General features: G+C 37.6%; 1 protein-coding gene and 1 long non-coding RNA gene across 3 annotated transcripts; both read left to right on the top strand.

Annotated features, from left to right (window-relative positions):
• The first annotated feature begins 536 nt into the window (after nt 1-536).
• LOC107796420 (uncharacterized) lies at nt 537-7,640 on the top strand. 2 transcript variants are annotated; one of them, XR_012710706.1, is made up of 3 exons: nt 537-627; nt 6,690-6,818; nt 7,510-7,640. It is a non-coding gene; the product is annotated as an uncharacterized LOC107796420 (long non-coding RNA). The 2 variants fall into 2 exon arrangements; XR_001650398.2 differs by lacking the exon at nt 537-627 and adding an exon at nt 5,950-6,183.
• Nucleotides 7,641-9,013: 1,373 nt separating this feature from the next.
• LOC142182051 (uncharacterized) lies at nt 9,014-11,958 on the top strand. The gene is made up of 5 exons (XM_075255928.1): nt 9,014-9,247; nt 9,337-10,278; nt 10,588-10,713; nt 11,095-11,551; nt 11,648-11,958. Exons 1-5 carry the CDS (start codon nt 9,014-9,016, stop codon nt 11,956-11,958), a joined length of 2,070 nt encoding a protein of 689 aa, XP_075112029.1.
• Nucleotides 11,959-11,989: the final 31 nt, after the last annotated feature.

Below are 11,989 nucleotides of genomic sequence, written 5' to 3'. Positions count from 1 at the left end.
GATAGATCATATTAACTAGTATGGACAATAAATGATCATCGTTGTGTAGGTAATGAACGTGAGGAAGATAGCAACTGTATAAATATAGCGATTTCGAGAAAATCATGGAGTACACACAAATTTAAGAAACATTTCAATTTGATTTCATAGAGTACAAAAAATTATTTTGTGGGAAGAAGTTACTAATGACTTAATTATGTTGAAAAAGTAATATTTTTGAAATATAGTTATACCAAGCTTAGTGAAATTGTTTTGGTTTGAAGAAAATTTGAAATGACATTCCCACAAAAAAAAATTCATTATTATCGGGATAAAATATTTTTATTCAAACAATTGAATTCATTTTCTAAGAAATATAAATTATCTTTTGTTATGTTCAAATGACATATATGATCATATTTAAAATTTTAAAATTACAAAAGTAATTTTTGAAAGTTTATGGTTATAATCAACTTTTAAAAATTTATTCATAATTTACTTCCAAAATAATAAAAGCTTTAGTATATACATATTTCGTTACAACTGAAAATAAAAGAGAGAACATAAGGGGGAAATTTTCGCCGGTGCTTTTGCTTAGTCTGCCTCCTCCACTCGCTAAGCTCTGTCACCTCCATTTTTTCTAAACCCGTAAGCCTCTCTCCTTTTCTCTATCTCTTTATCTTTTAATTTATGGAATCATAAATATTGGTCAATTTTGTTTTTCATTTTGATGTTCAATTACTGCTTTGGCCAATCGTCTATGTTTTGTTCATCCCATTCTTTGGCTAAGTGAGTATGAATTTCTAGGTTTTTTCATCACCCTTGATTATTTTATATATATATTTAGGGATTGAAATTTCTAATTTACGAAAGAAAAGACTGAGAATTTTAGGATACAATCTAGAAAACTTTAGTTTTCAAAAGATGCATAATCTAAAGTTATGCATCATCAATTCTGAGTTAGGAAATCATCAAGTACATCGAGTTTGCAGGATTCAGATACTAGTGGCACATTATCTTCTCCGTGGCCAACAACAAAGTTGAATTAGAAGCCAGATTTTGAGGCAATTTCTGCTGTAGCAATTACCAAACCAATCTTTGATAGAGCCTCAAAATCAATTATTGTGTGAAAAAGCAAGACTGCTGTTGATTAGCAATTATTTTTGCATATCTTGTTTTCCAACACATAGAAACTGAATATTAGAACTATAAAAGTAAAACACTAATGCTTACTTAGTCCTAGAACTTTATCTTTTCTTCTATTTATTTTGGTTAGAGGATGCTCATATTTTCCATTGGTAAAATGTGAAGTTTATCCTTGGAGTTAAGAATTTTTAGTAGTGCAGCAAAGATACTTTGTAATAGAATTTTTTTTTGCATGGTAATGCTTCATGAACCTTACACATCCTATGTAGATTACATATTTAGGTATATTTATCTATAATTGGGGAACAGAATATTGGTTAATAATATATTAGATATTCTTTCTGCATATCTTAATTCACATGATTTTAGTTTATCCAAGGTAGACCAATCTTCTGCCACAATGCTTCTAGACTAGAGAGTGAAAATATTTTACATTGCTTTGGTCATTTGTTGCCTAAAAATGCTGAAAGCAGACCATGCTTGCTGTCACAGGGGTGATTTGTGTCACTCGAACTCAGCCCGAGGTTCACCTCCGTGCGGCAGTCAAGCCCAGTCTTGACTTCAGCCTTTCCAACACTTAGTTTTATTTTTAGGAACGTTTGAACTTAGAATGAAAATAGGCAGCAAAATCTGTAAATAAAGGCACACGATATACAGGAATTTCTTCCCAACTTGTATTAATGAGTGAATACAAGAACACAATAGCCAACCCTATGGCCAAGACAAAGAATTCCCTAATTCCCTGCCCCAAAATAGTTTTCCCACCCTTAGGAAAATAACTTAGACGAATTTTGGCTAACACAATGCCTTAGACTAAGTTTCTGCCCCGTTTTGGACAGCTTAGGCAAATATTTAAAGGCTACAATCAGTTGACAAAGCCCCAACTGATGGGCAACAAGTTAAGCCAAAGTACAAAAACGTGGGCACACTTTTAGGCCATGATCAGCATGTCTTAGAAGAGGTTGCAACTGCCAACTGCTTCCCATGTGCTTGGCACATGTTTTCCAACTGCTGCTTGTGCACAGCTTGGTCCGATTTTCGCCCAGCTGCTTTGTGCCAAGGCTGGCATTGCGCCCAACCTTGTATTTGACACTGCTCCACGCCAATGTCATTGCCACAGCTCACCATCCACTGACTTAGCCGCACACGTTCATTGTCAAAGCTTCCCGCCCATGTCAAATCGCCCCCGACTTGATCAAATTTGTCTGTATCATTTTCCTTTGCTTGTCCCGCCTTGCCTTGCCTTGCCTTGCCATGTCTTTGCCCCTGCTTGACATGGCTTTGCCTTGTCATTGTTTTGCCAAACCCGTACATCTAAGTAAAATGTGCCTTGCTTCCGTTCAAGGTGCGTTTGTCGAACCCTGCATTATCCGTCATGCCGAGCAGCCCTTCATGATGTTGCCCCATTTTTTTCAGGTTGTGTGCCAAGGCCATCATGAAAATCCTTGTCACAAACCACACCTGCCGAGGACCTTTGTCAGGGGGTTAACAAACCACCCCCACCAGAAGAATTCGTCGTCCTCGACGAAGCAGCTTCCGCATTTTTCAGCACCACCATAGGTCCCAAATATGTTGTTGCTTGCACATGTTCTTCCTCGTTTTGTTCATCTTCACTCTTTTCTTCTTCAAACAACGCTGAAAGCCGTTCAATTCTTGGAAAATCCCTCGCCATGTGTGGTCCTTTGCAAATAAAACAGCCATCAAATTTGCTGTTTTGTCCCTTGTTTGTCGAAGGTCCAGCACATTGCTTTCCCTTCTCATTGCCATTGCCCTCAATAGCATTACCCTTGTCAGTTCCGTTTTTCCTCCAGTCTTTTCCCTTGTCCTTGTTCCCGTTTTTGGACTTTAAAGTAGTAAAGAAATCAGAACCATCTTGTCCCAACCGGAAATCACCCAACGCATCCGCAGTAGCAATGGCACTAGGAAGATCTTTCACATTTTGCCTTCGGAGTTCCATTTGCGCCCACGACTGCAACCCGTAAAGGAAATTATGCAGCTTGTCCTCCTCAGACATGTTGCTAATATCCAGCATCAAAGAACTAAAATCCTTGACGTAATCCCTGACCGTTCCAGTTTGTTTCAACTTTTTCAAACGATCTCTAGCAATCCAGCCCGCATTGCTAGGAAAGAATTGATCCTTCAACTCTTTCTTCAGCCCTTCCCAAGAATCAATCTTCGGCCTACCAGCACTTACATCATCTGCCACGCGTGTACGCCACCATAGCTTTGCATCATCCACCAAGTACATAGTCGTAATGGGGACTTTGTCTTCATCTTGCACTTTGGCAGCATGGAAGTAATGTTCCATATCCCACAGGAAGTTTTCAAGTTTCTTGGCACTCCTTGCGCCATTGAACTCTTTAGGCTCCGGAATTCTGACCTTGGTACGATCTGCCCCACGTTGTGCTTCATCATTGCCAACAGCACGACGCAACAACCCATTTTCCGTTTTCAGATCTGTGCACTCCTGGCTCAGTCTGTTCATCTCGGCCTCAAGATAGGCGAGACGAGTCAAGATAGTCAGAAATTGATCCCCATCAACAATTCCGACAAGTGCCTCTAATGCAGCAACCTTTTCCCTCAGTTCTGCGTTGCCACCAACCATTCTTCACAAAATTCAACCAATGAACGTTGTGTCTTCGCCCCGATCCAGCCAAGCTCTGATACCAGTTGTCACAGGGGTGATTTGTGTCACTCGAACTCAGCCCGAGGTTCACCTCCGTGTGGCAGTCAAGCCCAGCCTTGACTTCAGCCTTTCCAACACTTAGTTTTATTTTTAGGAACGTTTGAACTTAGAATGAAAATAGGCAGCAAAATCTGTAAATAAAGGCACACGATATACATGAATTTCTCCCCAACTTGTATTAATGAGTGAATACAAGAACACAATAGCCAACCCTATGGCCAAGACAAAGAATTCCCTAATTCTCTGCCCCAAAATAGTTTTCCCACCCTTAGGAAAATAACTTAGACGAATTTTGGCTAACACAATGCCTTAGACTAAGTTTCTGCCCCGTTTTGGACAGCCTAGGCAAATATTTAAAGGCTACAATCAGTTGACAAAGCCCCAACTGATGGGCAACAAGTTAAGCCAAAGTACAAAAACGTGGGCACACTTTTAGGCCATGATCAGCATGTCTTAGAAGAGGTTGCAACTGCCAACTGCTTCCCATATGCTTGGCACATGTTTTCCAACTGCTGCTTGTGCACAGCTTGGCCCGATTTTTGCCCAGCTGCTTTGTGCCAAGGCTGGCATTGCGCCCAACCTTGTCTTTGACACTGCTCCGCGCCAATGTCATTGCCACAGCTCACCATCCACTGACTTAGCCGCACACGTTCATTGTCAAAGCTGCCCACCCATGTCAAATCGCCCCCGACTTGATCAAATTTGTCTGTATCATTTGCCTTTGCTTGTCCCGCCTTGCCATGTCTTTGCCCCTGCTTGACATGGCTTTTGCTTGTCATTGTTTTGCCAAACCCGCACATCTAAGTAAAATGTGCCTTGCTTCCGTTCAAGGTGCGTTTGTCGAACCCTGCATTGTCCGTCATGCCGAGCAGCCCTTCATGATGTTGCCCCATTTTTTTCAGGTTGTGTGCCAAGGCCATCATGAAAATCCTTGTCACAACCCACACCTGCCGAGGACCTTTGTCAGGGGGTTAACACTTGCCATGTGCACTATATTTTGATTAATTTTTGACCGATATGTTAGATATGTATTTGTGCTTTTTTCTTATTGGATTAAATAACAGATAGAAGAAGCAAACATGAATTGTGGTGATATTTTTAGTGGTAATTGAAGTGTTAAGTGCCACAAGGCTTATTTTTTCTTCAAAAGTTTTTGCTATATTACGTTTTTACTCTTCATCTTTTGCCCACCTGGTTAGCTCTTTTTATTTTTTATTTTTATTATACTCACATTGATCTTACACACACATATTTGTGGTGTTTATATTTCTCTAAAAAACTGGTGTTGCCTGACTAGAGGATGCATTTTCAGTGCAAACCATACAATCTTTTAAAAGCACAACAGGGAGTAAAAGTAGATTAAGTGGACTGCCAGAACTATGTTGTGATGTACGCATGTCAGTACATGTAAATTTCATGAGACTGGGCCTGTTTTTTGGGCAGCCAAGAATTCCAACACTAACTGTTTTATGTCTAGTGCCTAAATGCTATTATCTATATTTTTAACTATATTTGTCTTTTGGTTCAGAAAATGAAAATTCCCGAGCATCGAAAATGGATGGAAAATAGACTACTTCCCCGTCGAGCGGGATATACAGATGAATTTTTACGTGTCATGGATGAGTTTATTAAATTTGCTTGTAGTCAACCTAAGTACTTGTCCGAGGGAGTCATAAGGTGCCCTTGTAAGCGTTGTAAAAATATGAAGCACCTAAAATGCGATCAAGTTATTGTGCATGTTTTTCAAAAAGGGTTCATGCCAGGATATTGGTATTGGACATCGCACGGAGAGGAAGGATATGCGAGTTCAATATCCACATTTGTTTCGGGACTAGTACAAGGTAGATTTCGAGACGAAATTTTTTTTAGGGAGAGAGTTGTAACACCCCAAAATTTTTATAATATTTGCATTCTTGATTGAGCATTTTTATAACGAGGAAATATTTACTTTGCACTTCCTAAATGTGAAATGGTCAATATATGAAAATTTCTTACTTTAGGTTGTGTTAATATTGGCAATGAAGTTTCATGATGTTGCTATATGTAACACTTAATATTATTTTGACTAGTTGTTATGAAATATAATATATAATTAAGTTTTTGGGTTTCCAACCTTTTGTATTTATTTAAGAATATTTAGTAGTTGGGTAACCATTTTATTTCATATCTATCCATAAACTCCCCATTTTGTTTCTACTCTTCAAGACAAAGAAGAGTAGCTATCCATCTCTCTCTTTCTATCTATCCCTCCTTCTCTCTATCTCTCTCCTCCGTAGAAACTTGAAATCTGAAGTTTCATAAAAAAAACCATGGATTTCTACTAAATCAACAAGTAAATTTCGTTTTTGGTGAAGATCAAGTTGCTCCTCTTGGTAAGTTTCTAAACTCGTTTTTATACTAGACACCTACTAGAATGTTCTACATATCTTTTTGTACAGAGCTCCGATTTAAGTGATCTAGGACTTTCGGGAAAGGTATTTCATAAATCTATAACTCTTATGAAGGAACCAAAATCTAGTTTTGTTGGTATTTACCTGAAAAAGGATCAGAAAGTACAGGGCTGGTGCTGTCCAGATTTCCAGTTTTAGAAATACTCCATGTACTGCTGTTAGTAATTTTAGCATAACTCTTTGTTCAAAATTGATATGGAGGTTATTCAAGATGTTCTGAAACGGTAAGACATAGATCTACAACTTTTGTGAAGACCAGAAAGTCTAGTTTGTCCGTGTAAATCTTCAAAAACTGAGTCACAACTCGGAATAGTGATACTGTCCAGAATTTCTGTTTCAAACGTTTTTGGGTAATTTTCACCAATATCATATTTAGTTTGACTTGCTAAATCACTGAACTTATTTAGATACTTGATTATGTATTTAAGGTATATAAACCCTTGAAAAAAATCAAAGGGGAAGTGTTTGAGGAAGTGGACAGATTTGGTTTGTTTACGGCGTAGACGATTCGAACGTCCCCAAGTTGTGATTGAATTGCTTCGTGGTAAAACACCAAGGTTTGTGTATAAACTTGTACTCATTTTGCTTGCTGGAATATGTTGAAATAACTTGATATTTTATTTTTCTTGGCTTCAATTTATATTGTTATATTCGTACTATATCAAGTATTGTAAGATATTTGCTAAATCGCCCATTCGTACGGATTATTTGATCATTTTGCATTCTTGTAGCAGTGACTTTGTCCTTCTTGTAGCAGTGACTTTGTCACTCATCTTGGCATGCCTCTTGATTCGGATCTTTTGCCATCTTGTTTGGATTTGTTGTTCGTCTTGAATTATGGAACTTGTCCGTGTTAAGTACGAACTAGAAAGCCATTTTTAATATGGTTCTTGATTCTCTTGTCTATTAGGTTTTGACCCTACTTGATTTGGGGCTTCGGTCTATCTTGATATCTGATTATGCTTAGTGTGATGACATGACGTACATATTGGGAGAAAAATGGATATTTGGTATACTCTCTTAAATTGATAGTATACACTTTCTAGACTCTTGAACATTGTTATTGATATTTGGAAACACTTCAAAGTTTGATATTGATATGTTTGATATATTTGTTCACTTATTTTAAATTATGTTAAATTGAGCTAACTATGACTGAAAAGGGGAATTGGAGAATTTAATGACTCCAAGCCTAAAGTTTATACACCACTAAGCTTTATGCTTAGCGATAGTTATTTTCTATCGTAGGAAATGTTCGGGAAGAAATTTGAAGATGGCAAGGGTGAAGTAGTCTTTTTGGGAGAATTTATGGAGATCACATTTGCATATGCACCTTGGTTTGCATAGTTTTGGGACATGTACATGATATACATGATATACAAGATATATACATATCTTTTTATATATATATATATATATATATATATATATATATATATATATATATATACATACACATATATATATGTATGTCACACTTATGTTATTTGGAGGCTTGTTGGATTTTAAAGACCAAAATCTTGTAACTTGAATTTGTAACCTATTTTATTGTATTAGGGTGTTTTAATAACTCAAGTCTAGTAATATGCTGAATTTACACTTTGTCTTGTAAATATGTAGAAAAGGAGAAAACTAGTTTCTTTTTTTTTACCCGATAGTTTGAAATTTATGTACAATACAAACTTGTAGTGATTTTGAATGATTGTATAAATCTGTTAGGAAGTTGTTTTAATCTGTTGATTAATCCAGAAGGGTTATATCACCATATGTTAATATTTTGACATTGTATTTCATTTAAAATGAAATTATGGTGTATTTTCAAAAAAAAATATATTGCACTTTGAACCTTTTCGCATGGGCCTACTTCCGCTACTAAAATTATTCTGAATATTTTTATTAATATCTCTTTTAATATTTTGTAAGTACGAAATTAGATTTGTGTCCTAAGTAGTATCCTCGCAAAGGGGTTGCTACAAGTTTTGGTATCAGAGCCACGGTTTGTGATTCTAGGATTTGTTTTGTTGTGATAATACCTAGTATTTGTTGTTATTTCCTTTCTTTAAAATGACTTGGAGTTTATAAGTTTTTGCATACTTGTTTAATTTAATTTATTGTATTCTGTGTGCATATGCATCATGTACATGTCCCTAATGCAGTGTGATCTTATCTTTTATAGGACTTTTAATATGGCCTCTTCTTCGAATAGAGCTGTTGAATCCGTTGATGAAAGTCAGGCCCAGTATAATGTCATGCATCACCTTCAGGGAGGAAATGAGGAACCCTTGCCTGACCTAAATCATCCTCGTGTTAGTGGAAATGAAATGAGCAGTAATCCAAGAGCAATGAGTCATAATACTCCATTTATGACTCCTCCATTCCAGCAGATGGCTGAATTCTTTTGTTACTTGGCTGGGACAATGTCAGAACCTAGTGAAATGAATTTTGAGAAGATGAGAAAAATGGGCGAAGTTGAATTTGAAGGCACTACAGATCCCACGGTAGCTGATCAATGGCTCGAGCGCATGGAGAGGGTCTTTGAACAATTGGAGTGTACTAATGCTGCCAAATTTAAGTATGCTATCTCCTTTTTACAAAAAGATGCCTATGATTGGTGGGTAAGTGTGCCAAATGCAAAAGCAAAACCTCCGGTGCTGACTTGGGATGACCTTGTGAAATCATTTCGTGCAAAATATGTTCCCCTTGTCTATTGTGATTCTAAAAGAAAGAGTTTCTGAATTTAAGACAAGGGAGTATGTCTATTGCAGAGTATCAACAAAACTTTCTCAGGCTTTCTCGCTATGCTAAAGGTATTATTGATGGTGAAAGAGACAAGTGCAGAAGATTTGAAGAAGGTTTGAATGGTTACATTCGAAAATCAGTGGCAATCTTACAACTTGAGGATTTTTCCAAGCTGATTTCAGCTGCACTTACTTGGGAAGAATTGACAAGGACGAAGCTAGTAGGAGAGAAAACAAGTTTAGGAAGGGTAATTCAGATTATGGCGGTCCATCCAAAAAGGGAAAGTTTGACTATTCCAAGACTGAGAGTACACATAAATCATTACATCATAAGCAGAATAAGTCAAATTTTTCTACTGCCAGTACTCCAAGTTATGGCCAATGCAAAACTCGTACACCTACTTGTGCACAGTGCGGGAAGAATCATTATGGTGCATGTAGACGAGCTTCTGGTGCTTGTTTTAATTGTGGAAGTATGGATCATAAAGTGAAGGATTGTCCTAATCCTAATCCTTTTTCTTATACACACACAGAAGGATCAGTTCAAAAGCCTGTCACTACTCATTCTCAAGCTAATAGTAGTGCTAGACCTCGAAATATGCAAGCAGCAGGCTCGAGTGTAGCTAATCAGGATGGTGGGTCGAGAGCTGCTGCACTAGTTTATGCTATGAGACAGAAGAATGACCAGGATGGTCCGGACGTGGTTGCTGGTAAATTTCAATTATTTGGCATATCTGTTGTTACATTATTTGATCCTGGATCTTCGCACTCTTATGTTTGCTCATCACTTGCATTTCCCGATACTGTTAAATTTGTGAGACTTGACTTTGATGTGCTGGTCACGAGTCCATTAAGTCATCAGGCTGTTGTTAACAGGATTTACCGAGATTGTCCATTCATGATTCAAAATCTGGTATTCCCTGTCGACTTGCTTGAAATGCCCTTCCGAGACTATGATGTTATTGTTGGCATAGATTGGCTCCATAGGCACCATGCATTTGTTGATTGTAGATTGAAGCAAGTGACATTTAGAACTCCTGCATATTCATACATGGTAGTTCAAGGAGAAAGATCATTGTCATCTAATATTATTTCTGCGGTCTTGGCAAGGAAGATGATTTGTCAAGGTTGTGATGCCTATCTTGCTCATATAGTCGATACACGATTGGGGAGTCCAAGTCTTAAGGACATACCAACTGTGTGCGACTTTCCTGATGTATTTCCTGATGATCTTCCTGGGTTGCCTCCAGAAAGAGAGATTGAATTTCCTATAGATCTTGTCCCTGGAACTACTCCTATTTCTATCGCTCCCTATAGAATGGCTCCAGCTGAATTAAAAGAGTTGAAGGCTCAATTGCAAGAACTTCTTGAGAAAGGTTTTATCCGTCCCAGTATTTCACCTTGGGGAGCTCCTATTTTATTTGTGAAAAAGAAAGATGGCACTCTTAGGCTTTGTATTGATTACCGACAGCTGAACAAGGTAACAATCAAGAACAAATACCCACTTCCTAGAATCGATGACTTGTTTGACCAACTGAAGGGTGCCAGCTTATTCTCAAAAATTGACTTGAGGTCTGGATATTATCAGTTGCGTGTGAGGGAGCAAGATGTTCCTAAAACTGCTTTTAGGACCAGGTATGGCCATTATGAATTTTTGGTAATGCCATTTGGTTTGACAAATGCTCCTGCTGCATTTATGGATCTAATGAACCGTGTATTCAAGACTTATCTCGATCAATTTGTGGTGGTGTTTATTGATGACATTTTAGTCTATTCCAATAATAGAGAAGATCATGATAAGCATATCTGAATTGTCATGCAAATTCTGAAAGAGAGACAACTCTACGCGAAGCTTTCCAAATGTGAATTCTGGCTAAATGAAGTGGCATTTTTAGGGCACATTATATCATCTGAAGGTGTGAAGGTTGATCCTAGTAAGATTCAAGCTATTGTTTATTGGAAACTCCCTAAAACTCCAACTGAGATAAGAATTTTCTTGGGCTTAGCAGGATATTACAGAAGATTTGTGAAGGGCTTCTCTATTATAGCTTCTCCCTTGACCAAGCTTTTAGGGAAAGATGCCAAATTTGTATAGGATGACAAGTGTCAAGAGAGCTTTGAAAATTCCAAATCCTTGTTGACACAAGCTCCAATACTTTCTTTGCCAGCTGAAGGAAAAGATTATGTGGTATACAGTGATGCATCTCATCGTGGCTTGGGTTGTGTTTTGATGCAAGAAGGGAAAGTAATTGCTTATGCCTCTCGAAAGTTGAAATCACATGAGTTGAATTATCCCACTCACGATCTTGAACTTGCTGCCATTGTTTTTGCCTTAAAAATTTGGAGGCATTACTTATACGGAGAGAAGTGTCACATATTTACTGATCACAAGAGTTTGAAGTACTTGGGTACACAAAAAGAGTTAAACTTGCGACAAAGTAGATGGCTTGAACTCATCAAAGATTATGATTGCACGATTGATTATCATCCTGGTAAAGCCAATGTGGTTGCAGATGCGTTGAATCACAATTCCCTTGCAAGTTTAACTCTAGGTCCTTTGCCTTTGCTTCTTGAATTAAGAGCCATGAATGTTTGACTTTCATTTAATTCTAATGGTTCTATCATTGCTAATTTGCAAGTCAATCCAGTCTTACTTGAGCAAGTCCAAGAAGCACAGAAGTTAGATGAGAAGCTTGTGAAACGGGTTGAAGAAGTCCAAAATGGAAGAGAATCAAAATTTTCATTAAGGAAAGATGATACCTTATTTTATAAAAATAGGTTGTGTGTACCTAATGATGATGAATTGAGAAAGCAGATCTTGATTGAAGCACATAGTTCACCTTATGCAATGCATCCTGGAGGTACTAAAATGTATCGGACCATTAACGAGCACTATTGGTGGAGTGGTATGAAGAAAAACATTGCAGAGTTCATTTCTAAATGCTTGGTATGTCAATAAATAAAGGCTGAACATCAAGTCCCAGCTGGTC

The sequence above is a fragment of the Nicotiana tabacum genome, chromosome 6, assembly GCF_000715075.1.
Source record: "Nicotiana tabacum cultivar K326 chromosome 6, ASM71507v2, whole genome shotgun sequence".
Lineage (NCBI taxonomy): Eukaryota > Viridiplantae > Streptophyta > Magnoliopsida > Solanales > Solanaceae > Nicotiana > Nicotiana tabacum.
This window is presented reverse-complemented; position numbering and strand designations above follow the sequence as displayed.